At 35.1% G+C, this 22231-nt stretch overlaps 1 protein-coding gene across 1 annotated transcript; it reads left to right on the plus strand.

Annotated features, from left to right (window-relative positions):
• Positions 1-19593: 19593 nt before the first annotated feature.
• LOC145137926 (putative germin-like protein 2-1) lies at positions 19594-20615 on the plus strand. The gene is made up of 2 exons (XM_079072065.1): positions 19594-19789; positions 19864-20615. Exons 1-2 carry the CDS (start codon positions 19675-19677, stop codon positions 20397-20399), a joined length of 651 nt encoding a protein of 216 aa, XP_078928191.1. The 5' UTR covers positions 19594-19674; the 3' UTR covers positions 20400-20615.
• The last annotated feature ends 1616 nt before the right edge of the window (positions 20616-22231 follow it).

A 22231-nucleotide genomic window follows, 5' to 3' on the forward strand; every position in this document is an offset into this window, starting at 1 on the left:
AGAGAGAGATTTGGGAGAGATTTGACATTCTTGGAGAGATTTCTCATACAGAGAGAGATTTGGGAGAGATTTGACATTCTTGGAGAGATTTCTCATACAGAGAGAGATTTGGGAGAGATTTGACATTCTTGGAGGGATTTCACATACTTAGAGAGTTTTGGGAGAGTTAGAGTGAAAGAGATTGGGAGAGACTTCTTTTGTGACCTTTTTGAGTGTTTGGCTTCGCAACGCAAGGTTCTTACACTCTGTTAAGCCTTGTTATGAATGTTATACGCTCTCGAGGGTATGGAATAAGGTTTTATCGAGTAGATTCATCACTTACCCTAATTAGGGTTTAGAATTTCCGAACACGTGAAAACTCTAAGTGATACTTTATTTTAAGATTGCGAATAGTACAATAAGGATCATGATGGAAACCCTAATATACAAAGGTTAGATGAGTTGACCGGTTTGACTTGTTGACTTTGGTTGACTTTGACTTGGCCAAAAATTAACGGTTGTCACACCCAGCCACCTAGAGCTACACAGGCCCGACTCCTCCCCATACCCCAATGGCCCTCACCCGAAAACAGAGAAATACTCCGCGACAATCCTGACCAGTGTGCCCAAGGCACGAACTGATTCCTCATATACGCTCATTTCCACCTCCAACGATAGTCTACCTCAAATTGGTGAATGCTACGATGCCATCGCAGTCTTACAACACTACTAACCAACCATGGTTACCACCCATGACGTAAGAACACCCTAAAAATCACAACCCTACTCATCTTGAACAGAAACCTTCATCTAACTTCTTCCAAACAAGTGATCGGGTCATACTTTGAATTCTAAAGCCCTCAACCTGGACTCAACCACAAGCCTGCTATGCATAATAAAGGAGACGCCGACCAGCGTTTGGAAGTTTCCTGAATTCCTACTTACACAACCTCAGCCTAAACAGCCACTTGGGTCGTTTCTCCTCTTGGCCAGGATGTAAAACTTGCCCCAGTTCCACACCCTTCCTAACTCCCACAAATCCTGATCGATTCTCCCCCACTTGGATTCAACGAAGCTCTCTCATCTCTTAAATCTGATGGATACCTGACCCCTCAGCCTCACATAGTATGTACCGCCTATGACCTGAGCTAATAAATATTATCGTTCCATTACTAGCCAAACTCAAAGAACGCCCCACTCCTGAAGTCCTGAAGAATACTCTTGAAATATTAACCAGTCTGAGAATCTAAATCATCTCCCATGATACCATACCCATTCCTCGAGTTCTTATGTTGGCGACTAGAAACCATAACCCTTTCCCAAACTGATAAATCTTCACCCCGACTTCCATTCTTAATGAATCATTGAATTCTAACCGTCTACAACCCAAGCAGATATAAAACTCCCCTGACATTTCCAATGACCAAACAACTCATGCAACTAACATCACCATCTTCCTGCTACCACACCTCTCTTAGCAACGGTAGTGCTTGAAGCCAAAAGTTCTTCCGTAGGCAACCGCCGATCATACCAGAACAGATGAAGAACCCACCGAACCCTGACTAAAGGTCCTTCAAGAATTACCCTCGAATTGATCCCGACAAAGACCCAGATCAACAACTGAACATGCTGAAACCCGCTCAACAACATACGACCCTCTAAAGATTCATTGAAGACTCTCAACATGCAAAATGACATATAACAATCTTTGAAAAGCCATACAATAGCATAGAACCAACCCGAGATATAACTTACCCAAACCCAAGAAAAATTCTAACGCAATACCAATTCCCGATAACAACCCGAAAGAAAATAGATGTTAACATACCCGCACAAGTATCTAAAGGAATCTTGACTTCCTCCCCCTGAGTGCTCAACACCACACCAAAACAACATGCAAAAGATCTGAATATACCCTGTTGGATTAGATGTCTAAGCCCATAACTATTATTGGTATGTACTCGACCCGAGAGTAGCATGGTCCATTTGGGTTGCATATCATCAAGACAATTTGCTAGGATGGACTTTTGAGAGAAGGTTATATATGATTTATTAATATATTATAAGTTCTAATATATTAATATGAAATCATATGTTTTAATTAGTATTGATCAATAATTAATTAGGAATTAATTTAGTGATAAAAAAGAGACTAATTAAATCTATGAGGACTAATTATGGTAATTAGTTATATTTATATGTGTTCGGCTTATGATCCATGTTGGACCAAGTTTATGTATGGATACATAAAGAGTTGGGCCACATGAACCATGGATCATAAAACCCATGGATATGGATTTGGGTTATATCCATGACCCTTGAAATCCTACATATAAATATATAGTCCATTGCCTAAAAACGCCACTTGAAGTTCTTGGAGTCCTTGGCGGTGTTTTTGGTGCATGAAGATTCTCTCTCAAGTTTCATCCTTGTCCATGATGTGTTGTGACTTCATTTGAGGCTTCCACACTATTGGGGCTAAGCTCTTAAGGCCAAATACATCAAGACTTCAAGCTACATAAAAGGTATGTCACCCTAACTAGTATTTTATATGGTTTATGTCAAATGCATGCTAGTTATAGGTTTATGCCTTGGAAACACCTTTGCATGTATAATTAGTGAAAACATAGATCCAAGGTGTTTAGAGTTGTATGTGCACCATAGGATGTTGTAGTATACTAAAACCCATCAGTGGTACTGGTATTAGAGCCAAGACTTGTTTTCAATTATACTTGATGCAATTGGCTGAAAATCAAAGTTATATGCTGTCTGGACAGGGGACTCGACGAGTCCATTGAGGGACTCGACGAGTCCATGTACAAACTCATCCAACTCATCGAGTTTGTTCTTGCACTCGGCGAGTTGGACCCCCTGACAACATATTTTCGAGTTTTTTTTGCTGGAATTGGACTAGGAACATTACCCTAAGCTGTTTTTTGAACTTATAAACCTGTTTTTGATGTGGTAATGTTCATGCTAATCCAATTTCAAAGATAATTGTCATAATTTCAAGATTTGTATTAGTTTATATGTTCATGCTAATTTCTTGAAGATTGATGATTTGAATTATCTAGTTCTTATGAGTTAGTTTAGATTAATAGAAAATTTATGTGATAATTTGTTTTCAGTCCAAATTGATCTAAAAGTTGTTCATAAAATGTGTTTTTGTAACTTGTCCTCAAGTTATATGAAAGGTCACATTTATGATTTTTAAAACTCATAAGATTTCCATAAGTTATGAAAATGAAGAGTCTCATTTTTAAATGTTTTAAAGTCTTCCATAACTTGTCCTCAAGTTATGGAACTTGAAGAGTTTTTTCATTAAAACTACTTTAAACTCATAAGTTATGGAAACCAAAAGATTTTTGAATTGTTCAAAACTTGCCCTCAAGTTTTGAAATTTGTAAAGTTTCTCCCCATGAATACTTTAATTCCAAATTAGACCCTTAGAATTTTTAAATGTTAAAATTGAACCCTTATACTATTATAATATTAATAGTTAATAATTATATATATATATATATATATATATATATATATATATATATATATATATATATATATATATATATATATATATAAGAACAAAGTCAGTCTTACCGTTACTAGGCCTCATTCACGACGCCAGTCTATAAGGGGGTATAAGGTTACGACCTATAAAATGGTAGTTTAATGGTGTCCACTCTCACCCACCGCTTCCTTGACTGGAGGAGGGTCGTTAGCCGAACGGGTATGATAGGACTATAATTCTCCCTTCATTAAAAGTATAATGATAAATACTAAGTAACTAAATACTTATAAATTCCCAATCTTAGTTACTTAGGAAAATGTGAATTTGGTGCTAACCCATGAAATTACACTTTGTACCTTACCAAGTTGTTGGTGGAGCGTGTGTGGGTAACCGGCACACTAACATGGACTAGTAAGAGTGGCAAAGGGTCGCTTAATGTTTATCATAGATCAGTGGAGCGCGTGTGGGTAACCGGCACATCGATTAGGTGATAAACATTAAGGGTACCAAGTTAATTTGCATGGTTATTCACACCTTGTTTGTGATCATCGACATCCCATTCACAAACTTGAGAGGGCACAATCGAGATTTAAACATGTCATTGAAAAGTTCAATGAATCTCAAAAGATCTAGGAGTTTCAAACCAATTAAAACCTAATTCGTATTTCGTTTTTCATGGTAGGAATTGGTGAATGGTCATTCGCCTACCTTCAAATATTTTATAGCTTGAAGTACGACATCCCTTTTCTAAGTTATAAAATATTGTTTTGGGTCCTAGCCTTAATATTTCATATTGGGTGTTATATTAAGGACTTAAATCAACTAACTTGAATTTCTCCCATTGTAGATGTCTGGTTCAGACAACTATGATCTTCCCAAATCTCTTGAAACATGCTTTCTAATGAAGATGATGTCCCGTGATTGGATCATGGAAATCATACTTCTCCTCTTCCACCTTCTCCAATTATTCTCCCGCTAACCCACAAGTTCTTGAAAAGTTCAAGGTCACTCAATCCCTATTGGCAAGCAAAGTCTGTGTGTGCTCACATCTTGGAGATAAAGTCACATATTAACAAGCCGGGAGAGTTGGGTGTCAAGGTCTTGAGGAAGTTGGTTGTTTATTAGGTTCTTCAATCACTTCCTAAGTCACATAGTGAGTTCCTTTAGGACTACTATATGACAAAACATGACATGACCCTTAATGATTATTTGCTTGATGCTGCTGAATCAGCAATGATTTGGAGCACTGGTAAAGCAAATTTGATTAGAAGATCTACTTCCCAAACTTCTATGGCCATTGACAATGGTAACAATGGAAATCCAGAAAAGTTTTCTCTTCCCAATGGAAAGGGATCGGCCATAGCCAACCCGGTTGACCAAATGGTAAAGAGAAAGGCTAAGTCTGAGATAGTTCCTTGTACCATTACTAAAGAGTCCATATGTTTCTATTGCCAAAGGAAGGGACATTGGTTGCGAAGCTGCCCTATTTACTTGAAAGATCATAAGGATGGTAAAGTCAAAAAGTTTGACTCTACTTCGGGTAAAGTCCACTATCTAACTCTATTAAGTTCCTATCTTGAGATTCTTATTACATGATGTGACTAGGTCGCATTTTTGATGTTTTAAGAATCAAAGAAAAGGAGAGGAAGCTTAAAGGAAGAATATGCTAATTCTGATCGCGAAGATGGATTTCGATCGCATGGTTCGGTGAGCAGAATTGTGAGTTGTTGCTTAAGAGTTGTGATAGATTGCCTAGGAATAAATAACAACATTGTTTTCATATGCATATCCATTGTAAGGATAAGTTTTTTCCGCAAGTTTTAAAATAAAAGAAAAGGTTTTAATTTTATTTATTTTAAATATCCTTACAATGGCATTTGTGAATAATTGTTGTTTATATGATTCCATTGATAGCAATATTGGAAAATGGATTTGATTCTTTCGTTTGTGGTAGTGTCATAATTTACCAAATAAGGAAAGATTCTCATCACTTAAGTTTCAGTCGGATAGAAACTTGGAATCATGCAACTTGTAATATATGATGAATGAGAATTTTCATCTTTGGGAAATTAAGACTAGTTCCTTGATCACATGTATATGTGAGTCAAGTGAAGGATTAGAGGATCGGGTACACTTGCGTGTGCACTGGTCAAGTCCACCACAGAGAACGATAAGACTATTCGTCATGATTTACTAAAGTTTAGTAAATATGGTTGTGCTTACAAGTTTAAGTGTAATTCTGAAACATTGGAAAAGTTTCAATGTAAGGCAGAACGAATAAGAAGAATCAAATTAGGCAGAAAGATAAAAGTTTCTCCAATCTGAAAAGATGGGAGAGTACTTGAGTATCTTGTTTTATGATTATCTTATTGGTTATGAAACCATATCACAATTGATTATCTAAGGACATCTTAGTGCATTTGTTTGACTAAGAAGAGGAATCGTGAATTGTTGAATTGGTTAAATCAAAAGATAAGTCATACTTCGTTCCAAAATTGAGTCTTAGAGTCATACTCCAAGATTGTAACTTGAGTGACATAATCCTTAGAAGGTTTATAACACTTGTCAAATGTAAAGTAAAATGTTTTCTTACTCTTGTACATTTGAAACTGGTAAGTTGTGATGTTTTGGATAAAACAAAGACCAACTAAGACCAATTGAGTAAAGTGTTTATCTTGATAAGAATCCACACTAACTCTTGAATATTTGTTTTGTCACGGAATAGTTCTTGACAAGAGAATATTATATGTCAAGAGGTCAGTGGGAGTCTTAAAGATCTTGAAAAGGTTTCAAGAACTAATCAAGAATAAAAACCTGTTGTTTATCACTAGCACACGATTTGATATTTGTAACCTATCGTGTTGACATATTCTTATTTTTGTGCCCATTGTAGTTAATGTTGACTATGCATCTGAGTTATATAAGTTCTCAATTGTTTGCGTAACAACCTGGAAGCAATGGCAGGCCCTTGTGCTGCCAAGTGTCAAGAAGTTAAGATTGCACAAGTTCAGTCCATATGAGTTTGGATTTGTCACTAACCTTGTCTTGTGATTATGGTTATGACAAATTTACATGGATAGGAACACATACACCATAAAATCTAAGTGTCATAAGGTTTCTCTCCGATTCATGAAAATGACGGTGAGGAAACGCTTTCACTAAGTAGATTTTAAGTAGATAGTAATTGTGATATTTGCATTCTCAAAGTCGTTAGTGGAGCGTGTGTGGTTAACCGGCACACTAACATGGACTTGTGAGAAATGGCAAACGTCTAAACAATTGAGACTATGATTACGGAATCCCTTTTCATAGTTCTAAAAATTGTTTAGACACACATGTGAGCTATCTAAGAAAAGGTGTATGATTTTGATAAAGCCTTATCAAAGCATCCTGTATCAAAAATCTGAACTTTGGTAAGAAAGTCAGTAAAGTATTGATTTCTAGAAGTCCAACTGATTTCTGGAGACATGTCAAAGCTAGTGGGAGCATAAGTGTTATGCTAATAATTATCATGTCAGTGGGAGCATGATTATTATGTTAAGTGGTAATTTTAGAAAACAAAAGTCTCAATTCGTGACTTTGCAGGGGTTGAAAAGTTGTTTTGCTATAATTAAGGGAGATGAGATTATGCTTCATTTCAATTCTAAAAGCTTAGATTGAGATGTTAATCGTCTTTAGTCAAGGATATATATATATATATATATATATATATATATATATGAATTTTACGTTGGAATGGTTCAACATAAGGAAATTATATGTATATTGCGCTCTCAAAATTCGATTATGATTACGGCATCCCTCTTCATAGTTGTATTATGAAAACATGGAAAATACAAAATATTGTAGCAAAAGACTGGTCTAGGATCATGTCTTTATGTGAGACATCATGAATCGTATCCCATATGCTTCGGGTATAGGATCGATTACATGTGCTATAATATTTATCCTTTCTAAAATTTTCCAAATGCCTAGGGCATTAAGAGGGAAAAACTACTAGAACTGGATATGACTAAAATGATTAAGCAATTGTCGAGGACAATCTGAGGTTTACCAAAGATTGGTTGCTCATGGACAATTGGAAGTATAGTGTTAATTTTGAAGGATCATATTGACATATTCTAAAAGGAGGCAACTCTTGTTCAGAAGTGATAGTCAAAATGGGAATGTGGAAATGTTTCCATAGGTGGAAGTTATTCATTAAATCTGTGTAAGATTAGAAAAACTTAATGCAGAAAGGATATTCAAAGGAATGTACTTTGAATGTGAGACTTCGTTTCCATGGAATTTCTCTCCATTTGAAACTTTGTAAATGTATGTTGCCAAGTCTTTGTGACTTTTGTGCATAGTCATTACAAGAGGATCATTGCATGTAAATTTAGAATCTAATAGATTTCGGTAAATGGCAAAGAATATTGTATTCTTACATTTACGATAAGGATTTGGGATTGTGAAATGAGCATCATTGAAATTATGTTCAATTGGTCTATTTCACAAAGTAAGGATCATAGACAAACATAGTGTGCATACTTGGAGTACGACATAGCTATTGTTTGGACAAACATAGTTTGCATGCTTGGAGCATGGCATGACTATTGTTTTAATTCAAGTATTAGGTTGATAAATCGAAACATAATACAATGAATAATGTGTAATCAATATGATGATAAATAATAGGTGTTTTATTTATATTCATAAGTTCTGAGACCATATTGGATTCGATTATTCTTGTGTTTCACTTTGCATGTTTTGACGTCCAGAATAACTAGGTTATTCTTCCCGAATGACTAAGTTATTCAAACCATCCACAGTCGATAATACATTGGAAGTAGGTATTAAGGCAAGACTGTCATGAATTGGGTTTGTAGATGTCTAAAGTGTTTAGACATAGCAAAAGTTGTTGCAACATTCATGAGTGCTCCTGGAATGAGATTCGAGTATTGGACTAAACCCACGCTCATTTGAATCACTTCATGGATTTTATCACGAGTGATCATGAGACGATAATATCTTATATTCTTCAAACCAAGAGATATGAGTTGAAGTCTACAAGTCGGTTACACATTGATTATGTGAAAACGCACCAGTAACTTGGTGTTATAAAACGCATTTTTGTGTGTGATTTGGTGTGTATATAGAGCAAGCATATGAGTCGAAGTTTATCCATTCCTTTTACCCTTGGAGGGATTAAAGCGATATCTGTGGGCCCCTCGATGATTTAGTGATGACAAACGTAAGTGCTCGACCGGGCCTGGACTAATTTAATTTGTTCAATTAGTCAGTCGTCATAAATCAGAAATCGGGAAACAACAAATGGACAGAGAGAATAATTATAATCCATGTCTCAGTCCATATGATATCTAGAAAGGAGGAATATATGATCATTTATCTAATGGACACGTCATTGACTAGGTCAGAGTTTGACAGCGGCTTTTAAGAGCTACGATTGCTAGTCGGGATCTTCGAGTCATACACAATAATAGTTTTAGACTTATCCAAGTGGGAGACTGTTGGATTAGATGTCTAAGCCCATAACTATTATTGGTATGTACTCGACCCGAGAGTAGCATGGTCCATTTGGGTTGCATATCATCAGGACAATTTGTTAGGATGGAATTTTGAGAGAAGGTTATATATGATTTATTAATATATTATAAGTTCTAATATATTAATATGAAATCATATGTTTTAATTAGTATTGCCCAAGAATTAATTAGGAATTAATTTAGTGATCAAAAAGAGACTAATTAAATCTATGGGGACTAATTATGGTAATTAGTTATATTTATATGTGTTGGGCTTATGATCCATGTTGGACCAAGTTTAGGTATAGATACATAAAGAGTTGGGCCACATGAACCATGTATCATAATACCCATGGATATGGATTTGGGTTATATCCATGACCCTTGAAATCCTACATATAAATATATAGTCCATTGCCTAAAAACGCCACTTGAAGTTCTTGGAGTCCTTGGAGTCCTTGGAGGTGTTTTTGGTGCATGGAGACTCTCTCTCAAGTTTCATCCTTGTCCATGATGTGTTGTGACTTCATTTGAGGCTTCCACACTATTAGGGCTAAGCTCTTAAGGCCAAATACATCAAGACTTCAAGCTACATAAAATGTATGTCACCCTGCCTAGTATTTTAAATGGTTTATGTCAAATGCATGCTAGTTATAGGTTTATGCCTTGGAAACACCTTCGCATGTATAATTAGTGAAAACATAGATCCAAGGTATTTAGGGTTGTATGTGCACCATAGGATGTTGTAGTATACTAAAACCCATCATACCCAAGAATCCACATCCCACAGGCTTCCTAGATTCTCCAAGACTCACCCCAATTCGAGTACAGATCCCGTGCTTTCAGTAGTACGGGCCCAATACTAACTTCAACACCTATCCATACTTTCCTCAAGAATTCTACCGAATCTTCTAAGTCACCTTCTCAAATTCCATACACCAAACACTCACTACCTAGCACAACAAAACCCACCGAAGGAACCCCCCGGTTTTCCTAGGTTCCCGACCTCACCTTGCCATCAACTGCTGAAGGACTCCTCATAATGCCAGTCACCTACCTTATGAATACAATAACATGCAACAAGGCTTAGATAATCCTTCGAGTAACAGACTCATCCCTACAATGGTTGGACTCAGACACGAGTTGCGCAATAGGGTCAAATCCATCACTCTGAGATTATTCAACCTTTGTCACATGTGACTTGACATAATTACTTAGTAGCTAACTCCCATCACCTAAGAGTTCCATAAATCATGAAGCAAGCAACATTCGAGCACAGGAGCCGACTGGCACTAAAACACAACAAAATCAGATATATATCCTCATACAAAACTCTCGATCTCTATCTCCCAGCATCTCGAGTGCACCTTCGCCCTGCCCTCATTCTCTTAAGAGCGGCTAAACATTCCTCACGCTGACCCGCTATGGACCACACCCACTCTTAGGAAACCACAACCTACTCATCCAATAACGCAACTAGCCGGATGACCCCACACAACTCACCTTATCACAAACTGCCACGTGACCCTCCATTGGTGCCAGATGACTATCGCATGTATACAATCACCTGCCCCATAATTTAAACAATCTTAGGCTAAAAGATTCAATCCCACAACTGTTAGACTCAGACAAGAGCTGCACAGTAGGACCAAACCCCTTATCCTAAGATCATTTTAACCATGTAGCATGTGACTTAGCGTATTCAATCAGTAGCCAGTTCACACGCGAAAGAGTCATACAACAATCAATTAGGGATTCAATAAGAGATAGGGCATCATTTATCAAGCAATTATATCATACAGTTCTTGAAGGTCCCTATCCTAATACTAGCATGCTGTTCTAATATATCAAAGCATAATCTCAAAATAATTGTGTGGTAATTTGGTGTCTACTTACTGGCTCCGGCTGACCGTACACATTGCATCCTCCTTGAATATTTTGAAAACTATTTGAAAATTCTTTGAAAACATCTTTTTCCTTAGTTTGAGACTGGATTCACACGAGGATTCCTCCAAATCACTCAAACCAAGGCTCTGATACCAACTTGAAACATCCCAAAAACTTCAACAATTTTAAACTTTTCAAAATGACACTTTTACTAATAAAAATGTTTACAAAGTTAGTGTTTTCAAAATATTATTTAAAAATCAGCATCTCCCAAGATCAATGACATAAAATCAGGATGCATACGCTCACGCCCTCGCCTTGCCACGATTCTATGATGTACCTGAAACCTTAAACCAAAACTGTAAGCACAAAGCTTAGTGAGTTCCCCCAAAGTACCAATACACAAACATATAACACATATATAATAACGACATACTGTGGGCCCAATCAACCATCGGGTTGGAATACCCCAGGCCCTCAACCATCAGGTTGGAATGCCAACATACTATGGGTCCAATCAACCATCAAGTTGGAATACCCTCGGCCCTCACCCATCGGGTTGGAATGCCAACATATTATGGTTCCAATCAACCATCGGGTTGGAATACCCTTGGCCCTTAACCATAAGGTTGGAATGCCAACATACTATAGGTCCAATCAACCATCGGGTTAGAATACTCTCGGCCCTCAACCATCGGGTTGGAATGCCAACATACTATGGGTCCAACCATCCTCGGGATGGAATATCATCGGGCCCATTCTGATGGGTTTTGAGCACATCAAAGAATCCCTATGTGTGCATGCAATCCTAGTATTCTTGGATCTAAGTTTTCCCTAATTGAACATACAACTTTTGAACATCAAATGGGAAACCCTATGAATTCTATATAATTTTCGAAATTAACTTCTAAGGTTCGTAAACATACTTTTGATTATTATATAGTAATAATAATTCAAATCCTTAGTGTTGTTGAAGCTTCGAGAGCAAGCACCACAAATGGCGTGCCTCTAATCGCTCACACCCAACACTAGCAAGAGGATGAGAGAGGAGAGAGGATGAGAAGACTTTAGAATTTTGGCTATCCTTCTTAGGGTTAGAGTGGCCGAAAATCACAAGGTGTAGAGGTCTATTTATAGTGCAGATAGGATGCCGTGGATAACCCTAATTTAAATATAATATTATTAATTCAAATTTGGTAATTATTCACCTCGGTAATTATCTTAGAGTATATTCTAGGAACCCTAAAAATACCCTCCAAAAACGTCCACCACCTTTGTTCAACTATTAAACAATTTCACTTTAGCCCCTGTATTTTTAATTAATTTTTTAATCCCGAAATTAATTCCAAATTAAGTTCTGATTAAATGTTAATTAAATAATATGATTTCTAATTAATATATTATTTTCATAATATATTAATAAATAATTTATTTCAATTTATTGACCAAATTATAAATTCATCATCTCTCTCCAAAAATCATCTTTTCTTGTTGCTAGTTTTGAGGGAAACCCAAAAGGATTGTGCTACTATCAATTCAAGTATATACCAATTATAGTTATGGGCTTAGACACCTAATCCAACAGTCTCCCACTTAGATAAGTCTAATAAGTATAGTTGCCAGTATAACTTCAAAAACTGATTAGCAAATTGTAGCTCTCAAAGCCGTTGTCGAACTCTGACCTAGTCAGTTACGTGTCCTAAGATAAGAGATTAAATATTCCTACATTCTACAAGATATCATATAGACATGAGATATGGATTATAATCAATCTCTCTGTACAAGATTTGTTTCCTGATTTTTGATTTATGACGACTGAAATCAGACTACCAATTAGACACATCAATTCAGTCCAAGCTTGTCCAAGCACTTTAGATGTCGACATCAAATCATCGAGGGGCCCATAGATATTGCTTTTGCCTTTAGGGAAAAAGGAATATATAAACTTCGACTTATATGCTTACACTATTCACTTATCAGATTATACACAACAATATGTTTTATAACATCAAGTTACTGATGCGTTTACGTACTATCAATGCACAACTGACTTGTAAACAACAACTCATATATCTTGATTTCAAGAATATAAGATATTATCGTCTCAAAATTACTCGTGATAAAATATATGAAGTAATTCTCTGAGCATGGGTTTATCTAATACTTAAAATCCCTATTTTCCAAGTACTCATGAACATTGCAGCAAAACTATGGTTATGTCTAATTCCCATAGGCAATCTACAATTCAATTCATGATAGTCGTAGTTCGGTACTTACTTCCAAAAGTACGATCGACTGCGGATTTTTGAATAATTCAATTATTTAGGAAGTAAAACATGCAAAGTGAAAGACAATAATAAACTAATTAACTATGATCTCAAAACTATTGACTATAAATAAAACTCTTGTTATTTAATCACCATATTAACTAGACTTTATTTATTGTATAATGTTTCGAGTAATCAACTAAACACTTGAATTAAACATCAGTCATGCCATGTAATAAACATGCATACTATGTTTCTCAACGGTCCTTCCTTTGTGAACAGATCGAATGGACATTATTCCAACGATGCTTATTTCACAATTCCAAATTCTTATTAGAACGTGTAAGAATTCCAAATTCTTATCACTTCTAAATGTGTCAGAGTCCAACCTTACATGCAATATCCTTTTGTGACGATGTGGCATCAAAGTCACCAAGACTTAGCCAACGATGCCACAAAAAGGCTCTATTGAAACTTTGTAACTGAAAACGATTTCATGGTAACGAAGTTTCAAATTCAAGATACACTCCTTGAACACCTTCCTTGCATTAAAGTTCCTAACTCACATATATATTTTATCATCAACTTCCACTATGTAAACATTTCCATATCCCTGTATGACCATCAATTTTGATCAAGAATCATCCCAATCTAATGCATGTCGCTATGCTCCTTCCAACCAATTGTATACTTCCAACTGTCCACAAGCAACCAATCCTTTGATATAACCTCATAATGTTCTTGACAGTTGTTTAATAACTTTAGTCACACCAAGTTCTAGTCATTTTTCCTCTCAATGCCCTAGACATTTGGAAAAATCAGAACAAGTGAATATCATAGCATATGTAATCAATCCTATATCTGAAGCATATGGGACTCGATTCATTGATATCAATTGAAGGTTTGTATCGGTCAAATACACTTCAAGTATAATAAATAAGAACAAATTAACTAAGTAAATGAAGACCAGAAAAAGTAAAGAACACGAAATATTCACCAAATTGTCTTTCACCAAGAAAGGGGTTTGTTTTCACAAAGAAAACGAGTTGTAACAAAGAAGGTCACCAAGACGTTAACAATAAGTTTTCACCCTAATGTTTAATATATACTAAACTATATTAGTATATCCCTTCAATGAAGGGATTGTATCTAATTTATATTATGAACCGATCCTTATCACCAAGATATCAGATCTGCTATATGTATATATATATATATATATATATATATATATATATATATATATATATATATATATATAATTACTTGATATATAAAGATTACATTACGTTTCTATATACATGCTGACACTGATAAGAATTGAGACGTTGACACTCATCAGATCATAAAGTGTGACCATACAGTAGGATTGATATAGGGTTTGTAGTTCATAGTATGTTGTCTTAATGTGAATACATAAACCCTAATTAGGTTGCATTTACCCTTAATTGTTAAGTGTTATTTTCTGCATTGTATATGAATTTTATAACCTATGAAACCCATCAGTAAAATCTATCAAAAATCACAAAATAAAAAATATTTTCAATATTTCTTTAAAAAAAGGAGAAAATTTTTACGACTTAAAAATAGTTTGTCATAAATGTGTATCGTATTTTTTTTGTTACAAATGTATGTTGTAAATTTGTGACGGACCAATGTTTATCATGTTTTATTTATGATATACAACATATGTCATTAAATATGTCATTAAAGGTCTTTTTTCTAATAGTGATGTTTATCTACCTAAAATTGTCCACATTTACACTTAATAATAATAATAAAAATAATAATAATAATAATAATAATTACACGCAAGTATACCGTTATTAAGGGAAGAATCGGAATTCAATATATATATATATATATATATATATATATATATATATATATATATATATATATATATATATATATAAATATCTAAACACAATCTGTTAGTAAAATTGAGATTCTAAGGCCCTAGAACTATTTAAAAGAAGTCAAATGTAAAGGAGGTGTTATTATTTAATAATGTATGGTTAATTCTATGTTAGACTTGAGTTGTGATATATTGTTAAACTTAAGAAATAGATTAATCAATATAAATATTAGGTTACTAGCAAAGATTAAAAAATATCAAATTAGTAAAAAAGGAAAAACATTCAAATGAAATCTGAAAAACACATGTTTATAAAAAGGTTTATGAACCATATAGTAAATTTACCTTTCAATAATATAAGGTTCCATATCCTATTAATCACATCAACCAAAAATAAAGAAGACCAAGAAAGTATAAAATATATAAAGGGGCTTAATTAGACTATAAAAATGCATAGAGTATTATGAATAATTCCCCAAAGGCATGAAACATAATATTTTCCGTTTTGGACATACCGTCGTGAAATATTCTTGGATATCACTTACCTTGAAATATATCTGTCCATGGCCTCCTTAACTGTAGAGTTCTCACGAGATCTACAACCTTCATGACATTAAAATACGTTATGACAGTGAAGTTATACACACCCCCTATAAGGAATTTTTAGTTCAACTTCCCAATTGATCTGTAATCAAAAGAAAGTAACTAGTTCCTTTCACTACCTTTACAGGGTTCAACATCTCTATCAAACACATCGACTTTTGATCTAGCTCTGATACCATTTTGAAACTCCTCTACGACATATACGACAATATTGTCCTGTTTGGGCAAACAACACAAAAAACTTCCCATACGGTCACCCATCTTGAAATTGTCCTCAAGAATTTAAAATGTGTTGTGTTAGAAAATGTATCTACATCCCTAATATAGTGATCCTTAGTTCTCATTCACAATAAATATAGGTTACTATTTTATGCCCATTTGGTGGGTGGCTACATGCACCTAATCCCATATTTCCTATGAATGCAGACTAATCATTCCTTATAGGGGTATAGATACCTTCCATGAATTTTTTAAGTCGATGATGAAACTAGATTCCATGAGAACTTTGTAGTTAAAGAGGCTCATGTAGGAGCAATTTTAGGATAAGTGACCCTTGGAAAGTTTCATCTCACAATGCCTAGAGTAGGCAATATTGCAGTGCATCCCTTTAGGGGATCTTATAGATGACATCGATGACTAGGCAAAAGTATATAATTTCGACATGGACGTTTCACCATATAAAGGGGGTGGGAGAGCAATCATAGAACAATAACCCACGTCGAAAGAAAGTTAAACATGTGTAACTTTATAAAGGGAATGAATACCTACTCTATCACGACACTTTCCAAATTCGTAAGGGAGGCAAATCTAGTGAAACAAAAATCACTTGTTGGAGTGCACAAACTTACCTACCATCTCATATGGTCTAAGGTGGTTTCCATCAAAATAAAAGTCTTCGTTTGGCGGTTGAGACTCAGCAGACTGTCTACTAGATTCAACCTCAAAGAGAGGGTAGTAAGCATTCCATCTACAATGTGTATGCCATGTAATGCTTTCATGGAGAACGAGATACATATTTTCAAGAATTGTTCGACAACTAAGGTTATTTGTGGCCTGCTACTTGTATGGTGGAATGATCTTCCTTTCTTGAAGGACTCATTTAACGCCTTCCTAAGGATATACTTTACTTATGGTATAGGTTGTAGGTCTCAAGATATTCTTGAAGCGATATCAAAGGAGTTTTTATTGACCATATATATATATATATATATATATATATATATATATATATATATATATATATATATATATATATATATATATATATATATATATATATATATGAACGTTCTGATTTTCATCAATAAAGTGAAGAGATTATCTGCTCTAGCTTATGAGGACAAGACACTGAGCGTTTTTGGCTTAAAGGTATACCTAAAATGGATAGGGATTTGTTACAAAATCATAGGCAAAAAACCTTTTATATTGTACAATGTAATTCCTCATCTTGTGGTTTGTTTATAATAAAGTCTAGCTGTTACAAAATGGTGGCTCGATTAACAATTTTGGGATGGATAAGCTCCTTGGAAGTTTTCATATCGGGTGTGACAAAACATACAATATTATGATACATGTCTTAGTAATTCAGATATTTCATGAACTATTATTTTGGCATGTCATCAACATAAAGACATACATACCTTACATAATACATAAAATATTATCTTTTGAGACTAAAAACTAGTTGAAATGAAATCACAAAGCCATTTCTTCATTCCTCTTTCGCTACACAAATCACCATTAAAACTTAACCTTGTTGAAAATAGAATAATCAATCAAACATTCACCAAATTTTAACCTATGGAAACCCAAAATACTTGGATGGAAGCATTTCATGGGGTTTTGATCAGAGATGAATATATAGGGGAGGGAGATAAAAGAGTTAATGAAAAGAAAATTAACAACTTTAACATCAGTTATCGATGAATTTCCCATGCATAATGGCATTCATTGAATAAATTGGTAAATTTTAGCGATGGATTTCCGACTGAATAAGTTTCGCTATTTCACTACTATTCCGTGTCACAAATTTAGGACCTATCTGTTTGAAAAACGGGATATAGATAAACTTGGATCAGTGAGAGTTGTGAAACACTTTCAGATTAAAGCATTTCGAGGGTACACTCAAAATCTTTAATCGAATGAAACTCACTGTTTTCTAGAATGGAGAACGAAGAAGATGTTATGAAATATGTACCTAAAATGAATCCGAAATTGATCATATAACTGAAACTAACTTCCTGTCCTAAAACTGTCATATGGTAGTTACAGGAAAACAACTTCCTGTCCAAAAAATGGTCATATTACATGTCAAAACTAACATAAAACCAGCTCGACCCCAATCAGGGGCTCTGCCCCTTGGACCCCGGCAGGCGCTGCCGCCCCTTGGACCCCGCTCCCAGGGGAGCTGCCCCCAAACCCCCGTCAGTTCAGGGCTTCGCCCCTAAATAGCAGTATACTTTCAACAATGATAAAATCAAACAAATGTGCACTCCTCATCATACTAATTTGTACGATAATTATCAAAGTGACATTGATCAACAAATTAACCCCGTTACACTTAAATAATATTAAGTGATATAAAATCACCAACACTAGCTATTAGCACCAGATCAGAAATCCATTGGAAATCCGTTTGCTACATTGTCAATATTCAACTCAAAGAAATTTTGTCGTTGATTTGACTATATTCCACTACTAATTAGTGCAGATGTAGTGTGTTGCTAAATTCGTCATTGATGCTCTTTATTCTAATAATTTGGTATTGAAATTTCCGACATAATAAATAGTTTTTATAAAAGGTTCAATACATATCGATTGAAGGCAAACGGGCAACAAGCTGCGCCGCTAGCCCTTTTTGGATGACAAAATCAATTCTTTTGAAAACTATATTTGTGGATCTAGGAGATATGACATTAGAATGCATGACCCGTTGGACTCTATTGAGGACTCTATTGAAATTGGTGTTGGTGAACTAGAGACCATTTTTTTACACCATAAATTGTGTTAACACAAGAAATAATGTTGCCCTAAATATCATCAATGAAGATATCACTACAAGATCTGAAAAGTAATGATAAATTGGTACAGCTAGTTATCTAATCAACGCCTCTATACATATGAAAGCTGTATTCATTAGAATGGTTAAAACGAGACATGTACAGATCTCTTATTTGGGCATATATAACAAGACAGAAAATTCAATCAATAAATCATGTTCGAAGTATAATTTTTTGCGCGCGCCAGCTTTTTGAAATTTCACATGACAAAAATCAAATCTTTATGGACACCACTGAGAGCAAACACAAGGCGTGCAAGGACAAAAATGATTATTTACAAGATATTATTAATTAAAAGCAACGAACATAATAGCATTATGTTCAACTTTTTCTTTATTTTTTTTTTCATAGAGAGCTAATCGTGAGAGAATAACTAAATACGTACCCATGCTAGTTTTCAGATTATGTTATCTGAAAATACACCACAACACCTACTTATGAGCTATAAAAAGTATCTAACACACAGACAATATCTTGTAAGCCAGAGAGACATTATGATTAAAAATAAAGTTTTTCAGCCTCTAAGAAAGCATCATAAATGGAGGACATCAAGCAGCTTGGAACTTCAATGGCCAGGGTCAAAATCGCAGCAACAGGCGGACAAGATACTATTCATAATAATTATACATTGTGTATTAAAGTAGAAATAATTAATGGTTTTGGTCCTTAAAGGGAGTGATCATCATTTTGGATCATATGATGTGGGGGTGCAGGCATTCATCCCACAAAGGCATGCTTCACCAATTCTTATAGTGGTACTTAAGATAGACATCGTGCTACAATCCAACTATTCAAGTAATGGCCATCTCTACTCCTTTTTACGTGTTCATGCAAATGCCAACATATATCATGCAATTTTGTAAATTAGAATATCTTACATAGCCCTATATATATGGACCCTGAACCAATTCTTTAACACTCACTAACTTCTACTATCAGGCCTCCATATTCATCCAAAAAGATAACCAAAGTTAAGGACTTGATAATGGGAAAACAGTTATCCCATATCAGTTTAGTGGCTCTTGCTTTTTTCGGCTTGACCTTTGCCTATGAACCCGACGCCCTTCAAGATTTCTGTGTAGCTGACCCAAATAGCTCAGGTTTTTATGTATATTTCAAGAAATATATCTACAATTTTGTTGTTTTTTGTTATCTAAAGAATGTTTCTTTGCAGTTAATGTAAATGGCAAGACTTGCAAGAATCCTACGCAAATTCAAGCTAATGACTTCTACTTCAGTGGCCTACATCTTAAGGGCAACATATCAAACCCTTTGGGATTAAGGGTGACACCTGTTACTGTAGCTCAGTTACCAGGGCTAAACACTTTAGGCATTTCAATGGTCCGCATTGACTTAGCACCTTGGGGAATCAACCCCCCTCACACTCACCCACGAGCCACTGAGATTATAACAGTTTTAGAAGGCTCGATAGAGGTTGGGTTCATCACTTCAGATCCAGAAAACCGACTTATCTCTAAGGTGCTATATAAGGGCGATGTCTTTGTGTTCCCGGTTGGGCTTGTTCACTTCCAACGTAATATTGGAAATAAATGCGCGGTGGTTATTGGTGCTTTAAGTAGTCAAAACCCTGGTGCTATAACAATTGGGAATGCTGTTTTTGGATCAAACCCACCAATTTTAAGTGATGTTCTAGCTAAGGCCTTCCAAGTGGATAAGAAACTGATTGATCAACTCAAGGCAAAGTTCTAGTGAACAAGAGAAGACAATGAACGAACAGGGTCTACAAGCAGAAATTAACTGCTAACGTTTTTCTACATTTGATATTTGTGTGCGGATGCTGATTTTAGGATTTCTTATTTATTATTTATTTTGTAAAACGCATGTTTGGTTATGATGACCATAGACCAGTCGGAAGAATTTTTTTTTTCAATGTTAAGATTTCGTGTGTGGAATCCAATTGATCAAGTAGCAGTGTAATTAGAATGAAGCGTCGATCATTTATATTGATAAAAAATAAGGGAAATGACACAAATGCGCCCAGCAAACTTTTTAGGGTTGACCTTTTAAGTCCCTAAACTAATTTTGTGTCTTCATAGGGGCATAAGGTTGGAAACAACCTGTTTTTTTTTAGTCCATCTAACCTATTATAGCAGGTTTCAGTAGCCACATCAGCTCTTTTCCATTTAATAGTCAAAATCACATTTTGACTTTCTCAATATCGATTTCCATTAGACAGCAATGGTTGCACATCAAACCTTTGTATATGATTTCATATTTCATGATTCATAGAAGGAGGATATTGAAAGGATCCGGTAACTTGATCAGATTCAACATCATCTTCTCTGCCACAAGCGCCGACACCTGAACACCATCGACCAAATCGTAAAGCTTGTAAAATGGAATTTCAGTATAAATCGGAAGGCTCAAATTCTGAATTCGCAATCAGAATAAGGTTGTTCGGAAATCATTCACCGGAATCGGAGTTAAGGAATCGGTTTCGGAATCGGAAGTAATTTTGATTCAGATTCAGAGTTACTGCAACCAACACATTGCGATCGTAATTTCAGTTTACGAACTCGCATGTGTCGATCTCGTAATCAATGCGTTTCGTCTTTTATTTCACAATTAGGACTGTTGCTTCCAATCTTGGAATCAGAATTGATCGTATTGGTTATGGTCTGCAATTGATTTGCAAAATGGAATCGTTTTCGTTAGATTTTGACTTTTAAAGTGGAGAGCAGACAGGGGAAAAAGGTGAAGAAAGCACAAGAGGAGAAGATGAATAGTACTGGGTATTTGGTCAACAAGTCAAAGGGGTAACCAGATGACCCCTTCATTTTGTCCAAAAGGACGTAATCGACCTGGAAAAAACGAATTTGTTCCCTCATAAAGCAACGAAAATACTTTATGGACTAATTGAACCAACCCTAGAAAGTTCGTTGGGCATTTGTGTCATTTCCCCTAATTAGAATGCGTAGCCTTTTTTTTAATATTTTTCACAGGTTTTGTTATATATACCAAATCTGGTTTTTAAAACAAATCCAAAAAGAATATTTGCAGAATAATATAAACATACCATTAAAATCCAAAAACACTTAATAAACATAACATACCATTCAAATTCTACTACATAACAAAATAACAAAAAAAAAGCAAGTTTTTAAGAAACATTGTTGTCATCATCATTCTAGTTCTCCTCCTTCTCCTCCTCCTCCTCCTCATCATCATCATCATCATCATCATCATCATCATCATCATCATCATCATTCTCGAGTTCATTGGATGTTTTTGGGTTATTTTGTGAAAACATATTGGGATTAAACTAAAATTGTGGTATTGGTTGTGGTTGGAAGTTTGGAATGACGGACGCGAAAGTGTTATTAAACATTTGGTTCATTTGTAGCATATGTTGTTGCATGATTTGAATTTGTTGGGATAATACAACAACTTGGGGATTATCTGAAGATTGGGATGTGGAAGCTTTGGAACGTTTGGTATGTTCATTTGGAAATAAATTATTGTTGATGCTTGGTTTCCTTCCAATTCCGCGAATATGCCCACGTCTCTCACCGATGGCACGA

The sequence above is a fragment of the Lactuca virosa genome, chromosome 9 (genome assembly GCF_052849685.1).
Source record: "Lactuca virosa cultivar CGN04683 chromosome 9, Lactuca_virosa_CGN04683_v6, whole genome shotgun sequence".
In the NCBI taxonomy this organism is placed as follows: domain Eukaryota; kingdom Viridiplantae; phylum Streptophyta; class Magnoliopsida; order Asterales; family Asteraceae; genus Lactuca; species Lactuca virosa.